This window comes from Pseudonaja textilis, chromosome 1, assembly GCF_049901715.1.
Source record: "Pseudonaja textilis isolate UNSWEBS1 chromosome 1, rPseTex1.2, whole genome shotgun sequence".
NCBI classification, from domain to species: Eukaryota; Metazoa; Chordata; class Lepidosauria; order Squamata; family Elapidae; genus Pseudonaja; species Pseudonaja textilis.
The window spans coordinates 77,466,672-77,494,333 of record NC_141990.1 but is presented as its reverse complement, the minus strand read 5'-3'; the positions used below and the strand labels follow the sequence as shown (position 1 = coordinate 77,494,333).

The window sequence follows — 27,662 nt, the reverse complement described above, 5'->3', positions numbered from 1 at the left end:
TAGAAATTCACTCAACATTAAGCTTAGCCTTATTTCATACTTAAATATTATCGAACTCAGAATACCTACAAGGCAAAAACATGTATATAACCCGGTTAATTTTCTAAATAGCCGATCTGAATTTTAGCCAATAAACGTTTGTTCAAGTGGTTCCTCGGCCCCTTATATCAGCGACGGAATTTAGGCAATATCCCAAGCGTTGCTTTCCTAGATGGACAACGAAAAAGCACCAATGACCGGATTCAGACAATCATTTCCAGCGATCGGGGAACGCGGAAAAGTCTTTAAGTGCGGAGGGGGGGCGGACGGAGTAGCAAATAAGGCTGGTTCCGCCCCCTTCAGCCTCCAAAGAGGAGCGGGAAGTTGATTGAACCGCAAAGGCAGGAGGTGGCCATGCGGCGGAGAGAAAGCAGCCTGGGCGGGATGGATGTGGGGGCAGCGCAGTTTCCAGAAATGTTGCCTTGGTTAGAGGAGCTTGTCCTGGGCTGCGACTTTGTTGGTGAGGCGGGGATGTGATATGGAGGGTGAAACTTTTCCCATCTTGAATAGGTTAACTACGAAATTGGGCGGCCCTGTTGTTCACACACGTCCACGCTTATTTATCCGTGTTAATTTTGGTCTCAGCTGCTGTACGGATGACGCGCTCCTCCTTAAACTTTGAGAAGTGTTTTTAAACGGAGAAAGCTATTATTGATCCCAAGGAAGTTGCTGGATACACTTCAGGGGCTTACCAGGATCTGGCTACTGTAGATGGGGGACTGGATCTCTGATTGGATTCTCACTTGGCCCTTTGGATGACTTGCAGGCCGGGTTATGGAGCCAAAAGACGACATATGAGATAGAAAATAAAACACACATCCAGCCAATGTAATTTGTACACCATGATTATGTAAAATCAACGGTGGCTTGTTAAATAGCTGATGGAGCAAATCATGGTTTAGTATATGTGATCACAGTCATGATCTCAACCTACTTTACAGAGTTGTTGTAACAAGGATAGATGAAGAGGATGTAAGCAAGGTTGATGAATATTATGAAAATAGGTATCTGTATGCTGCTGTATAGATTATGCCTTCTGATTTTGGAAAGGTCATAAATTTGTTATTGTAGAGAAATCATTGCAGAGCTCTTTTATTTCCATCCTAACCAATATGGGATTTTGAGAGTTGTAGCAAGATCAGTACAGCGTTTTCTTAACAGACCTTTAAGTATTTAATTCCAAGAAAGCTCCCAGGATTATGTTGAGTCCAGTGATACTCTGCAAGAGGAGCAAAAATATTGCATTGTTTCGTGGTTTAGAAATAAGATATTTCCTAGGGCAAATGTGTTGCTCTAAATTTGCAAAGTTTGCACTTAACTATTCCACAGTAAAATAAATCCTTTAGTCATATTTTTTCCATAGTGTGATTATTTGAAGAGCTCTGATCTGGCATCCTTCCTTCTCTATGGCATCCCATATCTGAATCTTATAGTTTATAATAGAAGGGTTGCTAATGTTTTAAATTGACTTATAAAGACAAGAATTTTACTCCAACTGATATAAAAAGCACATTGAAGGGTGTATTAAATGCATTACCATAGAATACTGAGAAAATACTGCAAATGATGGACAAAAATCTGGTGTGGTGCATTAAAATATTTATAATTGAAATCACTTTACTGATCATGGAGAAATCCCTCAATCCCTGTTTTAAAGTTTAGGAGCATGTTACTACTACTACTATACCACACACACACACACACACAATTTATTAATATATTCAATATGAATTATGAATAGCATAAAAACCTACATAGGTAAGATTGAGATATATGAATTAAATAAAACTGTATTCATCATTTAATAATAGTGGAAGGCACATGTTCTTTCTATTGCAGGCCTTGATATGGAATTCACAGGTTTGCATTCTGACAGTCAGCCTAGGTAAGCTTGTTGAAATAAATATATTTTCTAGTAATGTCCCCATAGAAGTTAGAAAGATGATGAACAACATGGAAATCTTTCATATCTTTCTTTTCCCCAGTCTCTTTGATTTACCTGCTGAGTGGTATCGGAAAGGCAGACAGAGTGTTCAGCGGTTTACAGTGAATCAACTTGGTGAGCTCTTCTGGTTTCTAAAACATAGGTTTTAAGATTGCTTAAAATGTGGCAATCAAAAGTTAGAAACCGTATCTGAACTAAAATCCCTTTCAAGATCATCTTAATTTCTCAAAAAAAAAATAATCTTAAAAGAATACATTTATATACCTTTCCTCTTTCCCAAGTGTATTTTGAGATATATCTATTAAAGGAACTTTTTTTGGGGGGGGGGGGATTAAGCTACATACAGTATAAGAGTGTAGAGAATGACCAACCCCTGTGAAGGCTCATGGCAGACAAACTACCCCACATTCACCCAAGATGTTAATTCACAAATCCCCTACACATAAGACCAACACATATGCTCCCAAATAGAACATAATCTGATGATATATACAATAATCCATAATCCATTCCTGAGGATGCTAGTTAACATAGAAGTTGGGCAAAAAACCCCACAAAGAAGACTCTGATCAGCATATTGCTGCGCAATAAATTGAATTTTTTTCCCTGTTAGGTTTGTCCATATTTTACAAGGGGATGTCAAATGAGTAAGTAAATTGTTTCATTGTCAATTATATTTATCTGATGATAACTTTCGGGTCTTCCCTGCCAGTTAGCTAGCCTTAATTATTTTTGTTAATTTTTATAGGTATATTGCACATTCGTATAACTTCTTCCTATTCCCTGCCACATTTGGCCAAATGGATTCCGAGTTCTCCTGCCAAACATCTAGTATTCAATTCCTGTCTCATTATGACTTTGACTATAATAAGGTATATTTTCTGTTATTTAATAGATAGGCAAGAATTTAAGTAGGAAAGAAACTAGATTTCGGCTTTGCCCTTAAAATGCTGTTGATATGCAGTATTTTATTTTATTTATTTAGTTGATTTGTCAATTGCTTACAAGATAATAGGTATAAGTATAAACATTAGTAAGAATACAGGAAATAGGTACAAATAAATGGGGACAATAGGACAGGGACGGTAGGCACAATGGTGCACTTATGCATGCCCTTTATAGATCTCTTAGGTATAAATATAATAAAATATATTTTCAACATTTAATTTCCAGTTGAGTGGTATAGATTAGGGGTATCAAACTCAAGGCCCACAGGCCAGTTTCAGCCCGCGGAGTGCTTAGATTTGGCCTGCGGGGCCGTCCTGAAAACAGCAAAGGACTGGCCTGCAGTGCCTCTGTAGTGAAAACAGAGCTCGTAAGTGCCATGTGCGGCCTTCCTGGGCTCTGTTTTTGCTGGCAGAGGGATGCAGGATGTCAAGCTGGCCATGCTCACTTGGCCCCCCGAGGTCAAACACAACCCTGATGCAGCCCTCAATGAAATCGAGTTTGACACCCCTGTTATAGATAATTTTTATCACTGTCAATATTCCAGCCCCCATTGAATTGTTTCATTCTTTCTGTGAGGTCAGAACAGGGCTCCTGTCTCAGGAAGGAGAAGATCCAGCATTTGATGAAGACTCCTAGTAGGTTTGTAACTGGCCAATTCCCCAGAAAGATGTCTGGAAGTTGAGTTACAGCAACCGGACTACTTTTCTTTTTTTAGTTTGAAATGTTTCACTGCTTATCCAAGTAGCTTCTTCAGTTTGACAAGCAGTGAAATGTTTCAAACTAAAAAAGAAAAGTCCATTTGCCATGACTTAACTTCCAGAAACTCTTATCTGGATAACTGAGAATCTTCTTCAACATTTCCACCCCCGAAAGACCATGGTGAATGTAGGGTAAGAGGTTAATATGGGATGGAAAGTTTAGCATGGGAGGTAACAGATTTTAGGGATTCTAAGCGTACTGATTCTCTATCATTCTATTTAAGTAGAATGATTTAGACCAGCCTTATACAGGAGTAAATGGTTCCTTTCTCCACCCTTTTTGTCAAACGGCTTGCAGAGTTTATCAGACTGGTAGATCATAGGATGAATTGTGCTTATCATCAGAGTATAAGTGATTGATAAATAGTACAAATGTTTTTGTTTTTCTTAAATCTTGAATTTTAATGACTACCTTATGATTTAATATATTAATGTGTTAATGTAATTAGAAGCCAAGCTGAGAGAACCTTTACTTGCTTTTACTTATCCTGATATTATACATGATTTTCTCTTAAGAGAAAACTATCTTGATGCCTGAATTCCATACTATGTAACACTATCTATTTGCCTTTAGTTTCTTAAAGATGGAATCCCTTATATGAATGAAACACAAGAGAAGAAACTTCAGCATCTGTTATCTGGTAATTGGATGGTCCAAAGGTAACCCTTTTCCACACGATTATTTCCACACTAATGTTGTGTTTTTTCTCCTGTGTTTCTTTATGCATTTAAGTAATTGGAGTGACAAATTCCTTCTTCTTAGAACAGTAGCTATCAGCCAATGGCACTCTACAAGAACTGAAATTCAGAAATAGTCTAACTGAGACTTCAGTTGTCATTTAAAGTCTTTAAAATGTGAATGATTAATATAATAAAAGGCCTCTAAACATACAGAAATCCTTTGTTGAAAAAGTTTTGTTTATATTGTATGACATACAGATTCTTTGGTAGATTTATTGATAGGCCTTAGGATAAATTAAAAAGCAATTCCCTGCTAGATAAAAGACCCAGGGTCTTAATTTCAGACATCCTCTTCTCACAGTCTTCCTCTAATTGTCTGCCATTCTTCCTGAATTTTTGTCTGTGTTCCTTCTCACATTTCTGTGGCCATTTTGCTTTTCTAGTCTTGTAAGTTGTTGCCTTTTATTTAACTTCAAATTCACAGCATTTGTTCTTTCTCATCTTCAGTATATGTTTTGTGCTGCATTAGACAGCTCACTACTCATATATTTTCCACTTCTGTCTCAGCTACCTGCTCTGTCCTTTTTGTTACAATTTTCCTAGAGATGGATTCGGTCTTCCTCATTACAGAAACATAACATTTTTATTTATTGTTTACATCAAGAAAAGTCATTGGGCTACTAATAAAAACTGTGAAGCATTGTGAAGGCATCTTGTTGTATGATAATTGGTATCTAACTCACCATTCTGTCTGACCAGTAAAGGCTGCTATGAGGAAAATGGGAGACGGGAGAATGAGATATGTTTGCTGCCTAATACATCCACAGATATAGACAGATATGAAACTTTGGGATGATAAAAAAATCATAGGACAACTAAGTTATTATTTGCTTTGGCCTCTGGAAGGCATCTTATTGAGAAGCTGGACCTTTTTAGAGATTTATTATTAAGAAATAGAGTTAATTTTCTGGGAACCTGAAGGTACGGAAAAGGCTGGGCTGGACAATAGTGTCATTCAATTGTCTTACTCTGCTTACTGTAGTTTTGATAAAGACAAGGTGAAAAAAGTGATTGATCAAGTAACTTGCTGGATATCCTCAGCAGAAGAGGAAGATTCTATGGTTCTGCATGATATATATGGTATGAATTAATTAAGATTCTTATATTTTTAAATTTGTTTATTGGTGCCTTGAAAATCTTTTTTTATATTCTTGGGTTTAGGGAGCAGTATTCACTTTAAAGGGGATAATTATAGTTTCGAACCATTCGAACGACATGTAATAAAGACTTTTGTGGAATGACTTGCTTTATGGTATACCTTGCAAAGGCAGTAATCTTGTCATAACCATCCCCCCAATCAAATTCAAATGTATCATTACAATTATTGATAGTATCTTTATAATTCTTCTGCCACCACCTGTCTTTCAGGAACTGCCTCACCTGGCTTTCTACCCCAACTCTGGACTGTGAGACAGATGTATTTCAGAGATTAAAAATTAAAAAAGTTTAATTTGTATCTGCAAAGCCACTTTGTGGCCATAGAGCATGCAAACACAGGGCTAAAGGATTCAGTCTTTCCCATACCCCGCATTAGGAATTAGCCCATAAGAGAGAAACAAAATCTTCTTTATTTTAAAAAGGAAAGATAAAACATAATTTAAAGTTGTTTAAAAATAAAATAGAAATGTATAGAAACAAAAAAGATTCCTAAAAGAAATACAATATTCTGGTAGACCCCTTTGCATTCTTAAAAATGATTGAGGAGTCCAGAGGGCTTTGTTTTATTTATGTTAGATCTATCAATATTTCCTGTGTTGCAAATTAAACCTGAGTATTTTAAATTATTTATTTAGTTATTTGACTTTGCAGGCCACCTGAAAGGTCTTGAAAGGGTCTTGGGGAATCCCCAGTGATCCTCAGATCACACTTTGAGAAGTATTAGCCTGGAGAAAGCAAGGATTTATTTTGGACATGCCTTCAGAATGCATAAATATAGGAATTATTTTAAGAGAAGTACAGAGAAATAAAAATATTCAGACTTTAGCACAACAAAGGAATATAAGCCAAGAATGTGGTATAGAATGTGGCTAAAACATATTAACCATTTCTACTGAAACAAAGTTCCCTTTTATCTCGAATTCGCCTTTTCTTTGGTTCCAAACTTGAAACAGGCTGTGAGGGGATAACAAAGACTCTCTTCTTTCCCAGCCTTGCTTCAGTGACTTTTTTGATATTTTGTCTCATTTCTCTTTCAAAACATCAAAACTCTTCCCCCCCACTCTTTGGGGGTGTGTGTCTTAATATGTATAATTTTTCTCCTTCATGAGTGTGTGTGTATTGGTAGTGTGGCATGAGAGAGACTTATTTCAGGGAGCTATAGCTATTAATATGTGTGTAATATACATATCTATGTGAAATAGTTCATAAACTATAACTCTATTCATGAGTACAATGTTTTAACAAAAGGGTCAGTGTTTTTGATATGGACATTTCCCTTCAAACTCTGTTTTGAAATGGTGCAGGGTTTTGTTTTGTTTTTTTGCATTGGGGAGAGGCTATAATTTTGAAAGTGTATATTTGTTTGCTATATATAGTTTGTTTTAGTGATTAAAATGCTGGACTAGAAACTAGGAGACTAAGTTTTAGTCCTGCCTTAGGCATGAAAGTCAACTGTGTGACTTTGGTCCATTTACTCTGTCTCAACTGAACCTACCTCACAGGGTGGTTGTGGGGAAAATAGGAGGCAGGAGAATTAGATACGTTTGCTGCTTAGTATGGCTACAGTAGATATGAAACCTTTGGGATGATAGAAATATATAAATACATAAATAAAAACGGTGGGATAACAATATAATAAGACTAGATTTGGCATTTTTATCCACCTCTTGAGTCCTTCTCTATCCCAGATCCTTGGGGAGGACTTGATGGATAGATAAAAATGTCAACTCTAAACATCTGGCTAGCCATACAACCAACCATAAGAATTGCAAAGCACAAAGACCTGCAAATAGAAGTAGAACAACTATGGCAAAAGAAAGCAAAAATATTCAATACTAATAGGCACCCTGGGTGCAATCCCAAAACATCTGGAGCACCACTTAAACATCATTGGCATTGACAAAATTGCCATCAGTCAATAGCAAAAGGCAGCTTTACTTGGAACAGTGTCAGGGTTCCAAGTAATACATCCATATAGCAAAGAAAACTCTGAGGTAGGTAGATTCCTCAAAGAATAGTTTTATTGGTTTTTACCTAATTAAAAGTAAAAGTTTTTCCCCTTCACCAATCAATCAGTCACATGGTCCAATCAGGGTGCTGTTCAGTTGTTGGGTAACATCACTCCTCTCTCTGACAGGTGTGAGAATGTCCTTAGTTCTCATGAGAATGTATTTTGTTTTGGCTACACAACCCCAGTTATCTCTATTCCCCCCTCCCTATCCCTCAGCTCCAGTGTGGCAACACTGAAGCTTCAAAATGGCTTCAGTCAGATCAGCTTCAGGGTTGACAGTATCTATGTCATTATGGTATCTGATGATACCGTTAACCCCATCAAATAACAACATTGGCTTATCTCGGCCTCAGGAAAGACTTAATAGGTGAATAAAAATGCCAAATCCAGTCTAAACAATTGGTTGATTGTGTGACCAACCATAATAAAAAATGTACTGAAAAAAGGGTAAGAAAATTTGTATGATTCTCATTTCTATTGGTATGTGTATTTCTTATGTTCTATTAACATTTTTCCTTGGTGTCTCCGCATCATTCAATTGTATAACTGCGATGAATTTCTCACTTAAATGCTTTAATGCAAGGCCGAAGAACCTTTTTAGACACAGAAAAATATATTGTAATAATACTATTTTCAACTTTCCATTATGCTATTTACACTTTGTCTTACAGGCTTTCAAGTAATTGAACTACAGCTCATTCTAAGAAAAGCTTTTCCAGATATTTGGACTATTCCTTTGGAAGACGAAAAAGTAAGTTTAATACTGTAGGATATTAGGTAAGATTGGTATATGTATTAAGATCCTCAAAGTCAGTCTGTCCCTGCCATTGTTTGTAACATTGAGATTTCTGACAAACGTTTAGCTGGGATTATACAAAAGTACTGTAGTTGTTAAATTAGGTTTGTCATATCACTAGGTACAGAACAAAGTTGGCTTATGATATAGCCTTGCAAATTACATAAATTACTTCTCTATTAGCTTATGCTATACTTGCTACATTAGTGGCTTATGCTATACTTCTCTATTAGCGGCTTATGCTATATGTAAGTGAAAATACTGAATATTGAAATAATCAACTATTTGAAATATAGAAGAAGAATAAAGGTAGTGATTGTCTTAAGGGAAAATTTGCAGTATAATTTTATAAAGAATTTTTGGGCTTTGTGTCATTGGACAAGTAGAACTCGATTAAACTGTGAAACCAGCTAGCATGAAATGAAAACAGATAAGTAGAACAGGAAAAAACGGATTGAAGAAGAGTAGAAAGTAATGAAATTTGGCATAAAGATATTGTTTTCAATGAACAGACAGTAATAACAAAGGTATTATTATTTTGTGACTTTCTATTTAAAATATTAATATAAGATTGTGACCCAAGGAATGGGGGTTAACTATTAATAAATGAAGTTATATTTTTCTAAAAAGGCATAAAAGTTTGAGCTAAGATTAAATGGGGAGTTATCTCTGAATGCTTAACTCTTTGTCCATTACACTAATTTTTCATCGATTCTACAAATTGTGTTAGTTGAATCTTGTAATTGGTTGTTAGATATCGCACTTCATTATTTACTTATTGAATACAAAAAAAGTATGCAGGAGAGTTTTCTTCTTTTAGATTTTGAAAATTTAAATACTTCTCATGCCGTAGAAACTCTTGAGTCTGTCTGTCTGTCTGTCTGTTTATCTATCTATCTATCTATCTATCTATCTATCTATCTATCTATCTATCTATATGGTATTCAGTTTTGTTTCGGGTATTTTCCCACGTCATTATAGTTGTGCTTTTAAAGTTGTAGCGATGTTTCGGCAGAATCTCATCTGCCATCATCAGGTTTCTGTATTGTGTTCGTCTGTGAGTCAGGCTTTCACAGCTGTTTCTTTTTTAAATTTGGTGCTAGCCTATGCTGTGCCAGAATGGTTTTTTCTTCATCCTGATTGGTTGGGAGTCTTGGTCTGTGTTTATTGGGCCAATAAACTGAAACGGCTGTGAAAGTTTGACTCACAGATGAACACAGTACAAAAGCCTGATGATGGCAGATGAGATTCTGCCGAAATGTTCTACAACTTTAAAAGCACAACTATAATGACGTGGGAAAATATCCGAACAAAGCTGAATACCATACATGTAAGTACCCGGAAAGTTTAAGCAAATATATATATGAAACACAGTATCATTCATATATATATATATATATATATACATATACATATATATATATATATGAATGATACTGTGTTTCTTGAGAATTTTAATACAAATAAAAAAGACTAAGCATTTGTGTGCTTTAAATTTTATTAATGCAATACTAAATGGAGTGAAATTATATAGATACAATTCTGCATATACATTTTGCATTCTTTAGAAAACTTCCTTTTATTTTTATTTATATTTTGTCCAAAGGAAACGCACATAGATGTGGCAAGGGAAAACCCGATGCAGTTGAAACAGAAAATGCTTATGTCTAGAGTGAAAAATCTTCCCTGCCTCCTGAATAACTGCCTCCTAAAAATTGCCTAGATTTTTCTCCAGTCACTGTAGACTGAAAAATTCTCTCTGTTAAATACTGTATAACAAATGTACCAAACACCATCAGTTTGAACAGACAAATATGGTTTGACAGTTAAAAAGGCCGAGTATATTAAACATTCACGCAAGCGGAGGTAACAAAAGAGAATGAGTTACTGACAACTGCTCTTCTTATCTCTTAGTTGATGGTGAGAAAGATGAATCCACAATACCGCTGGGTCCTGGAAAACACGGCTTTTGATCCATGTCAGAGAGAACAAATTCTTTATTCCGCAAGGGGCTTTACCAACATTTTCCAGACACTTGTGAGAGCTAAGAAGGTAAAGCCCAGTTTTCTGTTAGAAAGTCCGTTCATGATAAAAGCCTGAGTTGCAAAATGTTTATTTATTGCTATTAAATTTATTTGTTGCCTGGGTATTCCCACCCTGGGAATATTCTAGGTGGCTTACAACAATGAAAAGGAAGAAATGAAAAGAGTGACAACAAAACCGAAATAACAGAACAAGAAAAAGAAAACAATGAGAATACATCAATATGATAACCAAAAAAGATGGACGTGTGGGGAGCAGAGAGCAAGGGGGGAGGAGAGGTGGAATCTGTCATCAGTCCAGTAACTACCTCCAGCCTGGAACTCTCCCATTGGGGCTCCAGGCCACCTGTCAGAGCCAGGTCTTCAGGCTTTTGCAGAAGGATAGGAGGGTGGAGAGCAGAACTAGTCCTAGAACAGCAGCCCCTCCCCAGCCTTTTGGGTACCAGGGCCCAGTTCTATGGAGAGAGGTTTTTCTGCAGACCGGGCGGGGGGCGTGGTTTCGTATGCTGTCTGCATCCCACAGATGGTGTTTCACTTGTTTGAATGGCCCAGTTTCTTTCATGTCATCTGGCCTTTCAACCTTTGGCCACTAAGTGAAGCAATATGGCTGCTAAGCCATAAAATCATATGACCACAACTTACAATTTCACTTCCATTACATTACTTATGTTCTGCATTACCTGCAGTTTGTCCCTGGGTTTGGAAGAATGCCCTCTGCAAAGCATAGCTCTAGCAAGCAAATTATACTTCGTGTTTTTATTTTTTTTTAAATAAATTTTATTGAGTTTACAATTAAAAACATATCGACATTACATATACAACAGAGGGAGAAAAAGAAAAAAGAAAAAAAAACGCTCGGTCTTGCGAACCGAAAAAAGAAGAGAAAAAGAGATATAAAAGAAAGAAAGAAAGAAAGAAACGGAAGAGAAAAGAAAATACATTTAAAAACAAACAGATATCCTTTTTGACAGTCTGCAAGATCCAATTCTCCTACCTTACTTTAAATACACACATCTTATCAATATCTATGCTTAAATTACCCATTGTTCATTAAGCAGTTTATCTCTGAAATAACCAGTTATACCACGAATTCCAATTATCATAAAATGTTGAAGACTCTTTATTTTTAAGTGCTATAGTTAATTTGTCCATTTCTGCACAGTCACATATTTTCTGGATGACCATTTGTTCTGTGGGTATATAGGATGATTTCCAGCACTGGGCAAATGCTAATCTGGCCGCAGTTAGGATATGAATTGTTACATATTTCATCTTTTTAGGTAAATGTTTATCAGAGATCCCTAGTAGGAAGAACTCTGGTTTGTATTCGATTTGTTCTTTGGTTATCTCCTCCAACCATTTTCTGATTTTTTGCCAGTATTTCTGGGCTTGTTTGCAAGACCACCACATATGAAAGTAGGTTCCTTCTATGCTTTTACATTTCCAGCATTTTGGACTAGTGTTTGGGTTCATTTTCGCTAACCTCAAAGGGGGTAAGTGCCATCTATATAATATTTTATACATATTTTCTTTGTACGCCGCGGATTTCGTAATCTTGATGTTTCTATTCCAGATCTTTTCCCATTCTGTTAATGTAATGCTTCTTCCAATATTCCTACTCCACATTATCATGTTCCCTTTCACTATCTCTTGCTCTAATTCTACCTCCAATAAATATTTATAAAATTTGGAGATATTCTTTTTATTTGATCTTAATAAAATTTTATCTAAATATTGTAATTTGCTATAGATTCCAAACTCTTTGATATCTTGTTTGTATCTGCTGTGGATTTGTATATATAACCACTGGTCAATTTTAAATCCCTGTTCCTGTAAGTCCTGTCAAGTTCTTGATTTTCCTAAAAGGTCTAATAAATCTTTATATTTAGTCGTTTTTGTTATATCCAAATTGTTGGGATGAACCATTGCCTCCATTGTTGAAAGCCAAATCGGAATTTTTGAATAATGTTTTTTGCATATTTTTTTCCAATTAGTTAATAATGAATCTCTAATAAGGTGTCTATGAAAATACGACTGTTTAGTTTTCCCCACATCCCATAGAAATGCGTGCCATCCTCTCTGAAGGTCGTGCCCTTCCAAGACTAAAGTTCTTTTATTCAGTAAATTGACCCAGTCTTTTAACCATAATAAGTTAGCTGCCCAATAATATAATTCCCAGTTTGGGAGCGCTAGCCCACCTCTGCTTTTTGCATCTTGTAAAGCCTTAATATTGATTCTAGCTTTTTTTCCTTGCCAAATAAATTTAAGAGTTACCTTATTTATATCTTTAAAAAAAAAATTTGGTAATTTTATTGGGATTGTCTGGAATAAGTAAAGGAGTTTTGGTAAGATGTTCATTTTGATCGTGGCAGTCCTGCCCAGTAGAGAAAGCTGCAACTTATTCCAAGATTCTAGATCTTTCTTAATTTGCTGTAACAGTTTATCATAATTATTCTCTTTGAGCGATTTACTATGTGGTGTTAACCATATGCCTAAATATTTGACCTTTTTTGTTGCCTGTATCCCCATGGTTTCTTCTAATTCTTCCCTCTGATTCTCTGTTAGATTTTTAGTCAGTAATTTTGTCTTATTTCTATTAATCTTTAGTCCTGCTACTGAACCAAATTGTTCTAGTTCTTTTATTAGGTTATGTCCTTTTTCCATGGGTTCCTCTAGGAAAAAAAACCATATCGTCTGCAAACGCCTGTAGTTTATATTCCTCTGCTTTGACCCTAACTCCTTGGATTTCAGAGTTTTGTCTTATCCGCGTTAACAGTGATTCTAAAGCAAATATAAATAAGAGGGGTGAGAGAGGGCAACCCTGTCTAACGCCCTTTTCAATGCTTAGTGGGCCTGTTTGTTCACCATTAATTAGTATATTGGCTTGTTGGGTATTGTAAATTGTTGTGATAATGTTCTCGAATTTAGTGCCCAGACTCATGTTATAGATTTTTTGTATTAAAAAGTGCCAATGTAAGTTGTCAAATGCTTTCTCCGCATCTAAAAACATGAGTGCAAATTGTTTCTCTGGATGAGCTTCATAATATTCTAAGACGTCAATAACGGTTCTTAAATTATTTTTGATTTGGCAGGATGGAAGGAAACCATTTTGGTCTTCATGAATGTATAAATTTAAAACTTGTTTTACTCTATTCGCTATAATTGAGGTAAATAATTTATAATCAGCGTTTAAAAGTGAGATTGGTCTATAATTGTTGATATACCTGGCATCTACATCCTCCTTCAGAATTAACGAAATTAACGCCCCCCTCCATGAGTCTGGCATTTTTTAAACACCTTCACCAAAAAATAGTAGGCTTTGAAAAAAGAAACATTTGCTTGATTGGCGATTTTAACTCCATTGCAGACTACCAAAGAGACCATAGTAATATGGGAAAAAACAAGAAGGGGAAAAGGGAACTTTCTGCGGCATGTAAGGAAATGTTGAAAGAGTTAAATTTAAAAGATTTATGGAGGGAACGGAATCTTGAAGGAAAACAATTTACATACTATTCTAATCCACATAAGACTTGGACTAGAATAGATATGGCTTGGATGGATTTGGATTTGGCTAATGAAATAAAAGAAATTAAAATCCTACCGAATGAATGGACTGATCATAATCCAATACAGCTAATTTGGAGAGATAGGAGAGGAATAAAAAAAAGATGGACACTAAACACTCAAATTGTAAATGAAGAAGAGTATATTAATAAGCTGAAAGAGGAGCTAAACTATTTCCTAAAAGATAATAATAATGAAACAACTTCAAAACAGAATATTTGGGATACTATGAAAGCAATTATAAGAGGCACGACAATTTCGTATAATGCTATGAGAAACAAGAGAATTTATGCCCGACAAAACGTATTACAACAAAAAATCAAAGACTTAGAAATACAATTACAAAAAACCCCTAAGATCCAAGGACTACAAAACCAGTTAATATTAGCCAAACATAAGCTGAATTTAATTGAACAAGATAAAATAGAAGTTAGCTTGAGAAGGTCCAAACAAAATTATTTTGAACATGCCAATAAACCAGGAAGATGGCTATCTTATAAACTTAAAAAAGAAAAAGAAAAGAGACTGATACACCAACTAATAGACAAGAAAGGCATACCACAACATGAGATTGAGAAGAAAAAAGATATTATATTAAACTATTTTCAAAGATTATATAAAAAAGAAGAAATCAATGAAGACAAAATAAGAATTTACCTGGAGAATACGAATGATAAAACAATAGGGGAAGGAGACAAAGAATTATTAAATAAGGATATTACATGGTCTGAGTTAAAATCCGCAATGGAGAATCAAAGTAATAATAAATCCCCTGGTCCAGATGGGATTCCAGTAGAATTGTACAAAGCCACAATAGATTTAGTAGGGCCACTGATGCTGGAAGTGTTTAACGAAGTACTTTTTATACTTCGTGTTTTTAAAGGAGCAATGCAGAATTGCAATGATGTACTGACAATCTTACCAAGTTTTGCTTGGTTTTGTTGTTGTTTTTTATTTTCACTCTCTGTAGCCGCTGGTGGGACACAATATGCTGATGGATCTTCTGTATCTACACGAGAAATTTTACAAGCCCCTTCCTGGTAAAGCCATTTCGAATACCAGTCGTATAGGATCTATCGTATCCCTCTTTCAGCTCTTAAGCAATTGCTCTTCATCTTTGCTATTAGAAAAGAACTGGTGCAATTTGGGTCTCTTGCAAGTTTAATGGCATTAGCTTAATAAATTTACAAGCAAGCATTACAGATAGTCTCGACTTGCAACCATAGTGGAGTCTGCCCATTATGGTCATAAGTCTTGATGGTTGTAAAGCAGGTCAACCACATGAGCTATCCAATTTTACAACCTTTTTTGATGGCAGTCACTAAACAAATTACCACAGTTGTTAAGTGAACCCAATGTTCTCTATGGTAAGAAACCCTCCCAATAATTTGGGTACCAGGAACTAGTTCCATGGGAGGCAGTTTTCCGTGCTGCCTGGATCCTGCATGTGTGTGGATGGGGCTTTGCTCACTTGTGTTGACCGGTTCCTGGAGGGCCACGGATCAGTGCTGGTCCACAGCCAGGGGGGTTGGGGACCCCTCTTTTAGGGAACATTTTTGGTCAAAACTAGAAGTAAATGTGACTGTGGGGAGGGCAGCCTTTGGAGCTTCAGAACCAAGTCATAAGTACCTTTAGCAGGGCTCCTTCGTAACTTTGAACACTTATTAATCAACTGGTTGTAAGTTGGTAATTTGTTCTCCCTCCTTTTCCCATTTTATTACTTATAATCTTCAGAAAATTATGAAGAATTCAAAGATAACATTCACTTCCTGTTTCCGGTTCTTTTGGATACAAAAAACATTGCCAAAGCCACGTGGAAGGTAATTTTCATTCTCTGCCACTATTAAAAATGTTCCAGCTTGTTTTCATCTGGATTTCTTTCTTCCTCTCAAAGTGAGGGGCCTTTTTTTTTTTTAAAGGATGCTTAATGTCCCAGATTAAATAGCTGAAGGATCTCAGTTTGTGGCTGGAAAGCAAAAACCCACTTACATGAGGCAATAAAGTGCCATTAACATAAAGTGAATGGTTTTGGACTACCAGACTAAAGAGATCAAGCTCGGTCACTTTTATATTATATTTTCTTTCTGTTAAGTTCAGGAGATCGGTCCCAGGTAGATCGGGTCGCACAGAGAGGCGAGACTCAAAGTGCACATTCAGCTCTTAATTGAATATACAGTTTGGTCCAAGACCTGCGAGCCGCTTGGCTTTATTCAGCCGGCCGGCGGCTCGGCAGCCAATGGCAGCGCTTTGAATTTCCCGTGATCGGCTCGGCCAATCGCGATGGATTCTTAGCGCACCAATCAGAGTAGTTTAGTTAGCCAATCAGATTGTGGTCCGCATGGACCAATCAGAACTCAGGATTTCGAGAATGTTAATATCGAACACTTTCAAATTAAGTATTTTAGTTTAATAAATAAATGAGCACATAGTCATTTCCCCCTTTTAATAAAGATCAAGAAAGCCTACTCTTTGTTTTTCATTGTTCAATACTCCTTAGAGGAGCAATAATCCCAGAGTTCAGCAGAAGTGATTTGCCAGCTTCTGGTCCATTTCATCGTAAGTCCCAGGCTCATGAACTCAGTGCTGCAGACACTGCAAGAAAATGTTGGTAGGTTCCTGGGGAACCTGAATATTACATATATTAAAAATTGTATATTTTAGGGCTGAGCAAATAAAAACTTCTCTTTTTGAACTTACGAAAAAAATGAATTGGAAGGATGTAACCACTGGCTTGGCTCAGAGTGACAAGGCGATGTCCCTGTTTGAGGTCTGCTTTGTAAATTCCACACACTAATCTCCAATGTGCAGGCTGATAAGATTTATCTTCATTATAGGAAGGGGAATAGGGCTGGCTTTCCTTGAGTTTCAAAATAGAATTCTATATCCCCAGGCTTGCCGTTTTTAGGAGGGGTAGCTGATGAAGATGAGATGTGTTTTCGGAGGAACTAGAATAAAAATATGTTAAATCAGTTTTGGTGCATGTAAATTCCAAGCTTATTTAAGGGTATTGCATTCATAGCATAGAAAATTTAATAGTGAAATGGGTAATCTCATTTTCCCCATAGGAAAACAAAGGTTATAGGAAAATTCAGAAGCACAGTGGGTTTCACACCTTCCTTCTGACTTCCATACTTTTACTGTCTCTTTTATTCTTTGCCAATTGATTCATATCTGTGGCAGCTAAAAACTTTTCTTTTTTTTCCCCACCTTTCCCAACACAGGAATTCCAGTTTCGTCAAGTTTCTTATCTTTTCGAATTGTATGAAACACTGTGCAGGTCAGCCAAATGCCTCTTTCTTGAACTCGTCCCTGTTCAATCATTAAATATCTGATTAGTAATCTTAATAACTATTTCATTTCACTGACCGATTATTCCAGTAAAAACTCTCAGGAATCAAATGGTGTTTTAGTTCCATACTCTTCAGTATTTCTTTCATTTAGATGTAGTTAGATGGCACATCGTTCATTTTGACATTTGAAAGAGGAATAAACAACCAATGTATTGCCCAAAAGTCTTGTCATTCTCAGTACAGAAGCAGATTTTAGGATAACATTAAAGTCTGTCTATCTATAGAATTTTCTGATGTCGTGATCGTAAATCTGCAATACTATAGACCATCAGGAGGATGACCTTGATAGAAATAAAGGTTGCAGAATCCCAGATTTGAGAACTGGGAGCAAAAATGTCTTAAGCAGACATCCATCCAGAAACACACATATACATAAACTTCACCTGATAGACAAAATAGGATTGAGCAGAACATATTCATACTTGCCAGTTTGCGTTACTGTAGCCAATTTTAATAAAAGTAGTTTGAGGCCTATATGCTGTTTTTCGTTCTCGTCTGCTTTATAGGATTGACATATGCATAGTTTCTGACAATAGGAAGCTTATATAAATGGTGTTAAGTTACAGGAGAGCATAAAATAGCGGTATGAGGTCTTTAGATCTGACCTCTGGAGGCCTACTCTAGAAATTCTAGTCCATTCAATTTCTCTTTTTCAAAGGAGCCATAAGAGTGGATGTGGAGGAGGAGGGAGGGAAGGGTTGTCAGAAAGAAACATGCAGGAATTAAAAATGATTTCTGCCTCTTAGCAGCATTGTGAATCCAACAGACCAGCTTTGTCCAGAGATCTTTCACTCAGATGATTCCTTCAGATACGGTACGTCTGGTTTGGAATGAAACTCTTACCATGTAACCATTATCACTGGTAAATCTAAAAAATGTCCTTTGCTTAGTTTGAAGAGATTTTTCATAATCTTGAAGAAGAGATCACATTAATGTGCATAGATTTGAGAGCTGTCACAAGGTTCAGTTAGCTTCATTGCAACAAACACTCAGGTATTCTTTGAAAGGGGTGTAGGTGGCACCTCTGAACTTTACAGAGTTATCTGTTCTGTTGCTGTCTTATTCTTTATCCATAAGGAATAGCAAAGGGAACTTTTACTATTACTTACATTCTCTTTTTTAAATAATAACTTTATTAAAGATTGTAATTATAAAAGTTAAAAAAACAAACTAAACAAAAATAGAAGAATAAAAATTAAACTATATAGAAAAGAATAAAAATTAGACTGTATAGAAAAGAAGAAAATGAAAAATAGAAAAGAAAGAAAAGTTTAAATATAGTAAAGAAAAAGAAAAACTTACAAAGAAGTGACTTTCCATCTTCATCCTAACAAATATGAATACTTTTATTAGTTTATCATCTCTTAAATATAACAAATGATCTCTTCTCTTTATTATTTATAGATTTATCAACGTGTCTTAATATTTTAAACATTTTTATATCATATATACATTTATAACTTTATTTTAATCAAATAAACCAACTTTATATTCCTTACTATTAATTCTAACAATCTTACTCTTCAGTGCATTCAAATAATGTTGCAAAACTTTATTTCCTTTCAGTTTTTCTTTGTCCCTTGTCACAAGATTTTATTTGTAAATCCAGTATAATTATTATGGTTACTCTGTTCATTTATGGTTCATATAGCCCTTTTAATTATTAAAACATCAGCTAGCTTCTTTTATATGACTAGTTCTTTTTCCATGTTTTACCTTTTCTCTGCATTTGAAATCTTTCAGCTATAAATAAGTGTCCTCATGAGGCCGCCTATGATGCATTCCTCTGTGGAGCAGGTATGTGCTTTATCTTTAAGAATCAAATGTATTTCTTTTTGAGGCTTTTTTCCAATTCCAGATATGGACTACCCAAGCGGTGGGAAATTGGTGGCTTTACACTTACAGCACTAGCACTTCGACTTATATACCGTTTCACAGTGCTTTACAGCCCTCTCTAAGTGGTTTACAAAGTCACCATATTTCCCCACATCAATCTGGGTCCTTGTTTTACCAACCTTGGAAGGATGGAAGGCTGAGTCAAACTTGAGCCAATGAGAATTAAACTGCTGGCAGCCGGTAGAATTAGCCTGAAATACTGCATTCTAACCACTATGCCACCAGGGCTCTTTATAGAATTATGCTGCTACTAAGTAGCTTCTGTCCTATTTTCTGCTATATTGTAGAAAGAAAAACTTCAGCATAGTTAGAGCTTTTGCTTTCAGGTAGAACGTCTGGATCCTGTCCTTCACAGCTCATGAATATATAAAATCTATAAATTTTCATTTGTTGCTAGTGAAATTACATGGATAACTCATTTTAAAAAAATATACTCGTATGTTTTTCCTCTGAAAAGTAAATTCCCCGCTGGAACTCTTCTGATTTCCATTTACAGACAGTCTTCATTTAATTATCCTACTTGGCATCGGAATTTCTGTTGCTAACTGAAGTGGTTTCTTAGGTGAAACATCACATGACTGCACCTCTTGGCAATGGTAGTTCCGTGAATCCCTTTGCTTGGTTAAGTGAGAGTTATACTGGTGTTAGGAAATGACTTTACACTTCTGCTAGCTGAGGCAGCTACTTCCCTTTGCAATGCTTTGGGTACCTCAACAGTAGAAGTAAGAAGGTGGCAAAGGTCAGCGAGGGGTAGCAGGGGTAGGTTTACATGGAATGCAGGATAGCCAAAAGGCTAGAGATGGGGTGGGATAGGGAAGTAGGAGGAATTGAAGTGAATGCTGCAATCAGAAATAAGGATGGACTGCCCAAATTTTGGAGCCATGGTGGCACAGTGGTTAGAATGCAGTACTGCAGATTATATCTGCCGACTGCCAGCAGTTTGGTCCTCAGCTTTCCATCCTTCCGAGGTTAATAAAATGAGGACCCAGATTGTTGGGGGCAATATGCTGACTCTGTAAACCTTTTAGAGAGGGATGTAAAGCACTAAGAAGCAGTATATGTCTAAGTGCTATTGCTATGTAATGACACAGCTGCAGAGGCATTGCAACAGCCATAACCATACTTTTAGTCTGTGTGTGTGTGTGTATAATTTATAATATATATATATATATATAATATATTTATAATTATATATATATATATATATATGTGTGTGTGTGTGTGTGTGTGTGTGTGTGTGTGTGTGTATGTATATATATGTATATAAAATATTATTTTATATATAAAAATAACCATAAAAAACCATAAAAACAGCCATAATCATAAACTTATGATTCTCAATGAATATATTTTATTTTTTCTTTATGTACACTGAGAGCATATGCACCAAAGACAAGTTCCTTGTGTGTCCAATCACACTTGGCTAATAAAGAATTCTATTCTATTCTATAACTCTGAGGTCCAGTCATAACATAACTTTGAATGCTTGCTGAATTAATGCTTGTTTAGCAAGGACTACTCTTATCATTCTCTCTGTTCCATTACTGTATTTTTAAAAAGCAAATGAAATAGTAATATTTGTGTCTCCTGCAAGAGTACATATTTCAGTCCTTTTGGGAATGGTTGTACATTCTTAGCTAAGGAACTAGCCATAATCTTACTACTGTAGCTTTTGCAATTCAGCAAATAAAGGAATATTTGAAGGATTTATAAGTTGGGTGCCCTCAAGATCGGCTTAAGTCTGAATGACTGAATGGGCAAATCCTTGTCACCCCCACCTGTCTCCAGTAAACCTGTACTTCATCCAAAGACCCAGATCTCTTAATGCTTTGTAGGAGCTAGAGTAGGGGAAGATCATTATGGGATTCTCTTTTCACTTAACAGTTTCCCCATTTATTTTTCCAGTCACAGCACTTAAACCGGTAGTAACTAACAATAGATATATATAACTATATACATATCCTTTCTTCTAGTTCTTCTTAAAATAGCTCACTTGCTCCTTTGCAGAAAAACTGGGTAAGTAACAGTTTGACCTTTCAATGATAAGTGTGAATGGCAGTAATTAATTTTTTTATTGAATGCTGTGAGGAACATCTATATAACTGATAAATATTCTGAAAGTCAGAGTTATCAGAGAGGTGAATAAATTTGCTAACCCCAACAAATTACTTAGAGTAGTTACAACTCCAAATGTCATATTCTTGACTGAAGGAAGTTTAAAGGAATTTCTTTTACGGCAAGAGATAAAAATCCTAAGTAACATGCCCCTTTTAGGATTTGAATTAATGGTAACTAGTCAGGAGGCCTTTGAATTCTGGATCACTTGTTGAATAAGTATGTTTAGTTGCTATGGATAAAGTTAGACATCACATCTTAGAGACAGAGATAAATTTCTCCATATTTATGTTACACATGAAATGATATGTATATTTCTGGTAAAATTGGTAGCTATTGTAGGTTTGGAAAAAGGAAATGAATAAATCAACTGAGGTTATAGAAGAATGGAGCCATTTTTGCATAAGGGAAAGGTTACAGTGTTGGAAGTATTTTTGCTTGAAAAAGAAGCTTTAAGCTTGGATTTGATAGTTCAAAAACTACCAAAAAAATGAAACTGAAGAAACATACTGGGATATTGTATATGATGATTATTAGGCTAAAAAGGTGCAAATTGTCTAAATCTATATATATTCTTTACTTTAAAGAACAAACATTTTAAGCTGGACAAAAAGCATTAAATGGGAATTTGGCATGTATACACTGAAGTCATGGTATTGGTCTCCAATGCAACTTCGTTAAATTATTAAAACTTACCTTATTTCCTTTCATTTAGTCATCAAACAGCAGCACCAACTTTTTCTCAGTACCTTGACGTATTAGCTGCATACATGAATCAAGTGAACTTGATTCGAGGCGCAATTCAGAAAATTGTGAGTATGAAATACAAAGGGATTACATCAGCCAGTTATGAAAAGACATAAGCTAGCAGGTTGGGGGGAGCAGCTTCAGATTTCCCTTGAAATAGGCAGGGCTAACTATTTGAACCCTGTTTTAATTGGGGAAGGGGTCTTGTAATGGATGTAGCAAATCCTTCATTAAGGCACTAATTGTATTCCTTAAATTTCCCCACCTCCCACCCCCAAATTGGATTGGTTGCTGCCCCAGTGAGGCCACAACATCACAAGCAGTTTCCTTTGTGAGTCTTTAATCAGAGCACAAAAGCTGAGCTATGGCCACCCTCCATCCCAGGTGAAAAAAGACTGCACCTTCCTCATCTGCTAAAATCCTAAAAAAGGGGTTGATCTGTGACAAGGGGTGGTGAACTATAGCTCTTGTACAATCTGTGAACTTCAACTCCCAGAATTCCTGAACCAGCCATATTGGCTCAGGAATTCTAGGAGTTGAACTTCACAGATCATAAAAGGGCCATAGTTCCCTACCTCTGGCCTATGTAATGGGCCTCCGGGAGAAGGAGTTTGGGAGCAGAAGGCTTGTAATAGCTACACCGTGAAAGGCTGAAATGCAGAGTTTGAAAAAAACAAAAAAGGAATTAAAGCAATTACTTCTTCACATCACCATTTGCTTATATCAGATTCTTCTCCCACTCCCCTTTTTTCTGTTAGGTAACGAAGAAACATGATTTTTGCAGCTAGAGGAGCCTACTTTTTCCATTACAGAGCTTGCATCTGTTATGGGAGGAATTGTGAAATTAAGGTTCTCTTTCTCTCTTCCCCTGCTTCTTTCCCTTTCTCCCCATGTAGGCAAGGAGGCAAAACAGGATCATTTATTAAGATACTGTTATGGGCAGCATACGTGTTGTTCATATCATAGGAAGAAAATAAATATCCAATTTTTCTGATTAATAATCTTCACTAGCACAATAATAAAGGCAGTTGACTACACGTCCTGGTTTGCCACATTTGACTAAACGTTTTACTCTAGTTCTTATGAATAGAGAATCAGTCTTCATCTCAAATACATCAAATTTTAGAGTGAGTCTCCAGAGTCTTTTGAATACATATCTTTCCAGGGACCCACCTAAAATAGGCTATCATGAAGTTTGGGAACATCATTAATTCTCAACGTTGACAACATTTTGTTTTCTCTAAATATGGGCATCTGAGCAGCATGCAGTTTCTTTGATTTTCTCACTGGTTTTTTTTGACATTTGTGTGTGTGTGTGTGTGTGTGTGTGTGTGTGTGTGTGTGTGTCCCTCCCCACCGGCATGTCAGGGAGGTTTGTTTGTTTGTTTTTCTCCACTCCCTCTTTGTTTTTGAGTTTGAATGTGGCTGGGCAGAAGTTCAGCAGTATATCATTCCCTTTGATCTGATGCGATATAAAGAAAAGAGGGTAGTGATGACAGAAAACTCCTATCTTGCTTTGAGGTCTCAGTATTCAAATATTTTCACCAACTCCATTATGTAACTTTTTTACAAATGGAAAGGATCAAATGATGGCCTGGAATTCAAGGGGGAAATATACTGATGCTACATTGCCATCCTTAATTACAGACTCGTGTGATTGGTCATTATTTAATCTCTAAAAGCAAATTCCTTTTAAACATTCACATTACATGTAACCTCACAGTGAACTTACATTTCAAGAGCATTGATTCTTAAGAAATTTAATTGTTTCAAATTTACATTTCACGCTTGCAGGATTATAGTCTGCCAAGTGTGTTTTACCTATCCTGAATATCAAATCCAGGATTCCCAACCATGTAACATTATTAAAGAGAGTAAAGATTATGCTGTAGAAGTAGAAACCCCAGTGGACAAGGAGTTGAAGTAGCTTATCTCCGAGGTCTTTTGCAACCGTTGCAATCTATGATGGTATGGCGTTTTTGAATTGTACTCAATTCTTGGTGGTTTTCTGCATCAGGCCATGCAATTTGTTCTGCAGCAATGTTGCCAATCCCACCGAAGCTGCCAACCTTAAAAAGCAAGTTTCACTTGGATTTCTGGATAAGATATTTAATGCCAGCAAGACAATGTAACAGAACCTTGAAAACTTGCCAAAATAATTCTCCAGATCAACTTATACCTAGTGTGAAATCTAGTTGCATTGGAGGGGAATGGCTGAGGTACCAGGTTTTTCCTAGTGATTTATTTATTTATACTGTTGTTTTGCTCTGCCTAGAGTTGTGTCTGTAAAAATGGGCAAAAAAGATAGCTAGTAACTTTGAATTTGTTTCTCACAATTCTACCCATCCCTTGGACTCCAGAACCTCTTCTCTGATGGCTCTGCTTCCTCCCTTTATTGCTTTGATGATTCCTCTTGTTCCCAAGATCTGTTAAGTACAAACAACATTAGAAATGTTTCATTATTACTTTCTTCCTGAATGGTTTTTATCATCTCCTTTCTAACCTATAACTCTGGGATTCCCTGCTTGTTTTCCATACTAGTATTGGCCAACTTTTCTTTTAGATCAGCTAAAGTCAACTGGACTTGGATTTTGCCATCAATACAGCGTGTATCTGTTTTGTATAGAATGCTATAATGGTTCAACTAATTAGTCTGAAACATCTTTCTGGTGCTCTTATTTTCTCAGAATTTTTCTGGTGCAGATGACCTAACAACACGTCCACCCCTCCTACTAGCCACTGTGAAGGGGTGGCGTGGGGCAACTGAAGAGCAGATTCATCAAGAGTTGAGGTCTTTCTGCAGGTTTGATGTCCGTCGGCTAAGAAAGAACCAGTTTCTCCTGCTCTCCAATCATTTAAAAGAGTATGCGATTAAAATCCCAATTGTGCCTGAATATGCAATTTTCCAACTGGGCTATCAGCCTATGGACCAGGCTGCCATTGTATGTTCACTTTTGTTAGGGATTTTCAGAGTTGGACGATCATCTGTCTCTGATGTTCCAGTGCAGGGATTCCCAACCAGGGGTGTGAGACGATATTCTAGGGGGTGCAAAAACTTGAGTTTAGAAGTTTCAAAAATAACAGTGTATATGCTCTGAGCTGAAAAAGCTTCTGGGATGAGAAGCGAAACATTTTCAAAGAAAAAAAATCAGAAAAACCAATTGCTTCTTGAAAAAGCACCTTTGGGACTATAGCTGAGGCAGCAGTTTCCCAGCATTGATTAGTGCAGGGGTCGCCAACCTTTTGGACTTCAGGGACCACCAAACTCATAATTTTAAATCCCGCGGAGCAGAAACGCTGAGAAAATCCCCCCAAAAGTCTGCAGGAAAATTCCCCACTCCGTCTTCCTACCAATCGATCATTTTTTATGATCGCAGGATACCTTCTCCAGCTCAGTTCTCAGGGAGAGATATATATATATATATATTTGGCTTCATGCAAAGAAAGCAGCAGAACTCTTTTTTTCTCTTCCCCAAACTCCTCCAGAAATGAGTCTTTGTGAGACTTGTCATGCCAGCGCAGCCTCTTGGAGCAAGATGCCTTGCAGGTCCCAAAGACTCATTTCTGGTGGAGTTTGGGGGAGAGAAAGAAAGACTTGTTGCTTTTTGGTTTCATGCAGCCAAAAGCAGAAAAAGAAAGAAGCGGAAAGAAGCAGCACGGTGGCCAGGCAAAGCGCATGAGGCAAGTGGGGCAAGTCCCCCCCCCACCCTTTCTCCCCTCCCCTCACTACCCTGTGTTGTTCTCAATGCAAGTGACACAAGCCTTGTGTTTCCATGGGACATGTGGGCAGTGCAGCCTTGTGTTCCCGCACAGTCTGGATTAATTGCTTTGGGGGTGACATTTCTCTGCGGACCACCAAAATTTTCTCGCGGACCATCAGTGGTCCCCGACCCACTGGTTGGCGACCACTGGATTAGTGCATGCTTCTTCTGGTAGCAAAGCTATTGTTTCGTTGTATGAAAGCATTCTTCTTCGTTGTATTATCCAGCAAGCTGAGTTTCCTCTTCAAATTATTCTTACAGCATCAGGATAGTTATGAAAGTATATAAAGCCCATCCCAACCTGCAGATTTCTGTGTATCACCATTGGAAGCATTCTCCACGAGTGACTAGCTTCCTACGGTAAGTATGCTTGACTTTATGCTATCTTTTGGAATGGTAGGTTACAAAAAAATATCTGAATTCAGTCTGGGTGTTGATGTGGAAATCTAACCCTGCTTAAATGCTTGAGTTGTTGCATTCTGCATCTGGTTGCAGCTGCTCAGTTAGAAGTACATTCTTCAAGAGAAGTGTGCTACATTTGTCTGCCATGGATTCTTTCCACTCATCTATTGGCCAAGCATAAATTTTCAAAGTATTAATGATTAAAAACTTACTGAGTATCGTCCAGATTCACATTCTCCGATGTTCATACCATTGGAGACAGAACAGCTACCTACACTAGTATGACCTACACTAGCCCAATAGTCTTTTCTGCCTGTTGGAACTTATGAAATAATTCTCAAACTATATGTAACTGTTTTCATCCTGGATAGCATCATTTAGGGGCTTAATTTTTCAAGATGTTGAATTGATATATCAAAAACACTTCCATCTCCAAATTGCACTGTTTGTGGAATGCAGTTGTGATCTTACCAGAGTAAAACCTGTCAGTCCTTAGCCTCAATGATATACAGTGCTTAAAACCACAGAAAGAACGAACAGGCCTGAAAGAGTGCAGAATTTATTTTAAGTGTTATTGATAATGCACACTTGAGCACAGTTCCAGCCACTTTCTAACGTTCATTGAATATACAGACATATTTGCTCTGGATTGAGAAATGCAGTTCTCATCATCTCTAGCCTCCATAGCTACACAGGCCAAGGCTGAAGTGAGCTGTATTCCAACATACTTGGAAAAATCTCCTGGGGGAAGGTAGATGTAGGTCATGAAATCTTTTTATATATGTATTCATTTTGTTTTGCTACTTCAGGTAGTGAAGACAAAGACTGAACAAGTAGAGAATCTGAGAAAGATTCTCAGGATTAATAGGATTGTGTTAACAGGATACTGTATTTCATTATGACTGGGTTTATTTAAAATTGCTTATTGAGTATGACTTAATATATTTGAAAGATTTTTATGCTATAAGCTGCTTTGGGAATTATGTGGTTTTATGCAATAAGTAAAGCACAGAGTATCTAAACTATTGTGTAATGGCCTTGTAATTAAATTGCCCATTTTGAATGATGAATTCAGTTGAACTGAATCTATAGCAGATAGAACTAAGCTTGTTAACTCTTGATGTTGTTTGGCTTTGGAACAATTGCATTTACATTTATTTGTTTATGCCCTTTCAGAATATGTGGCATTGTGGCTTCTTGGTCTCTGCTGGCTTTCTTGCTTGGAGGCTCTTATAGTTGTCGTGTGTAACAGCTCATCCACTAGAAATGCTTGGTTTCTTTTTCCCACGATGTAAGCTACACAATAATAGATTAAAAACACATTGCAATGATCCAAAATTCTGTGGTTCCTGATATGGGAAGAAGAATAAGAAAGGAGATCTTGGTCGA

At 36.6% G+C, this 27,662-nt stretch overlaps 1 protein-coding gene across 1 annotated transcript; it reads left to right on the top strand.

Moving 5' to 3' along the window:
* Window positions 1–273: 273 nt before the first annotated feature.
* Window positions 274–27,662, top strand: PNLDC1 (PARN like ribonuclease domain containing exonuclease 1). Its single transcript, XM_026705254.2, has 19 exons — window positions 274–499; window positions 1,879–1,924; window positions 2,025–2,098; window positions 2,598–2,631; window positions 2,733–2,856; window positions 4,265–4,350; window positions 5,414–5,511; window positions 8,272–8,351; window positions 10,311–10,448; window positions 14,973–15,042; window positions 15,737–15,822; window positions 17,224–17,279; window positions 18,102–18,166; window positions 19,096–19,149; window positions 21,222–21,264; window positions 22,079–22,175; window positions 24,798–24,973; window positions 26,133–26,231; window positions 27,450–27,662. The coding sequence occupies exons 1-19, from the start codon at window positions 394–396 to the stop codon at window positions 27,520–27,522; spliced, it is 1,605 nt and encodes a 534-aa protein (XP_026561039.1). The 5' UTR covers window positions 274–393; the 3' UTR covers window positions 27,523–27,662.

Excerpts from the sequence above, each read along its gene's own strand:
- PNLDC1 (XM_026705254.2), top strand. The coding sequence starts at position 394 with ATGCGGCGGAGAGAAAGCAGCCTGGGCGGGATGGATGTGGGGGCAGCG. Across the intron at positions 4,351-5,413 it reads GGTAATTGGATGGTCCAAAG|TTTTGATAAAGACAAGGTGA; the intron begins GTAACCCTTTTC and ends TGCTTACTGTAG. Across the intron at positions 15,043-15,736 it reads ATTTTACAAGCCCCTTCCTG|AAAATTATGAAGAATTCAAA; the intron begins GTAAAGCCATTT and ends TATAATCTTCAG.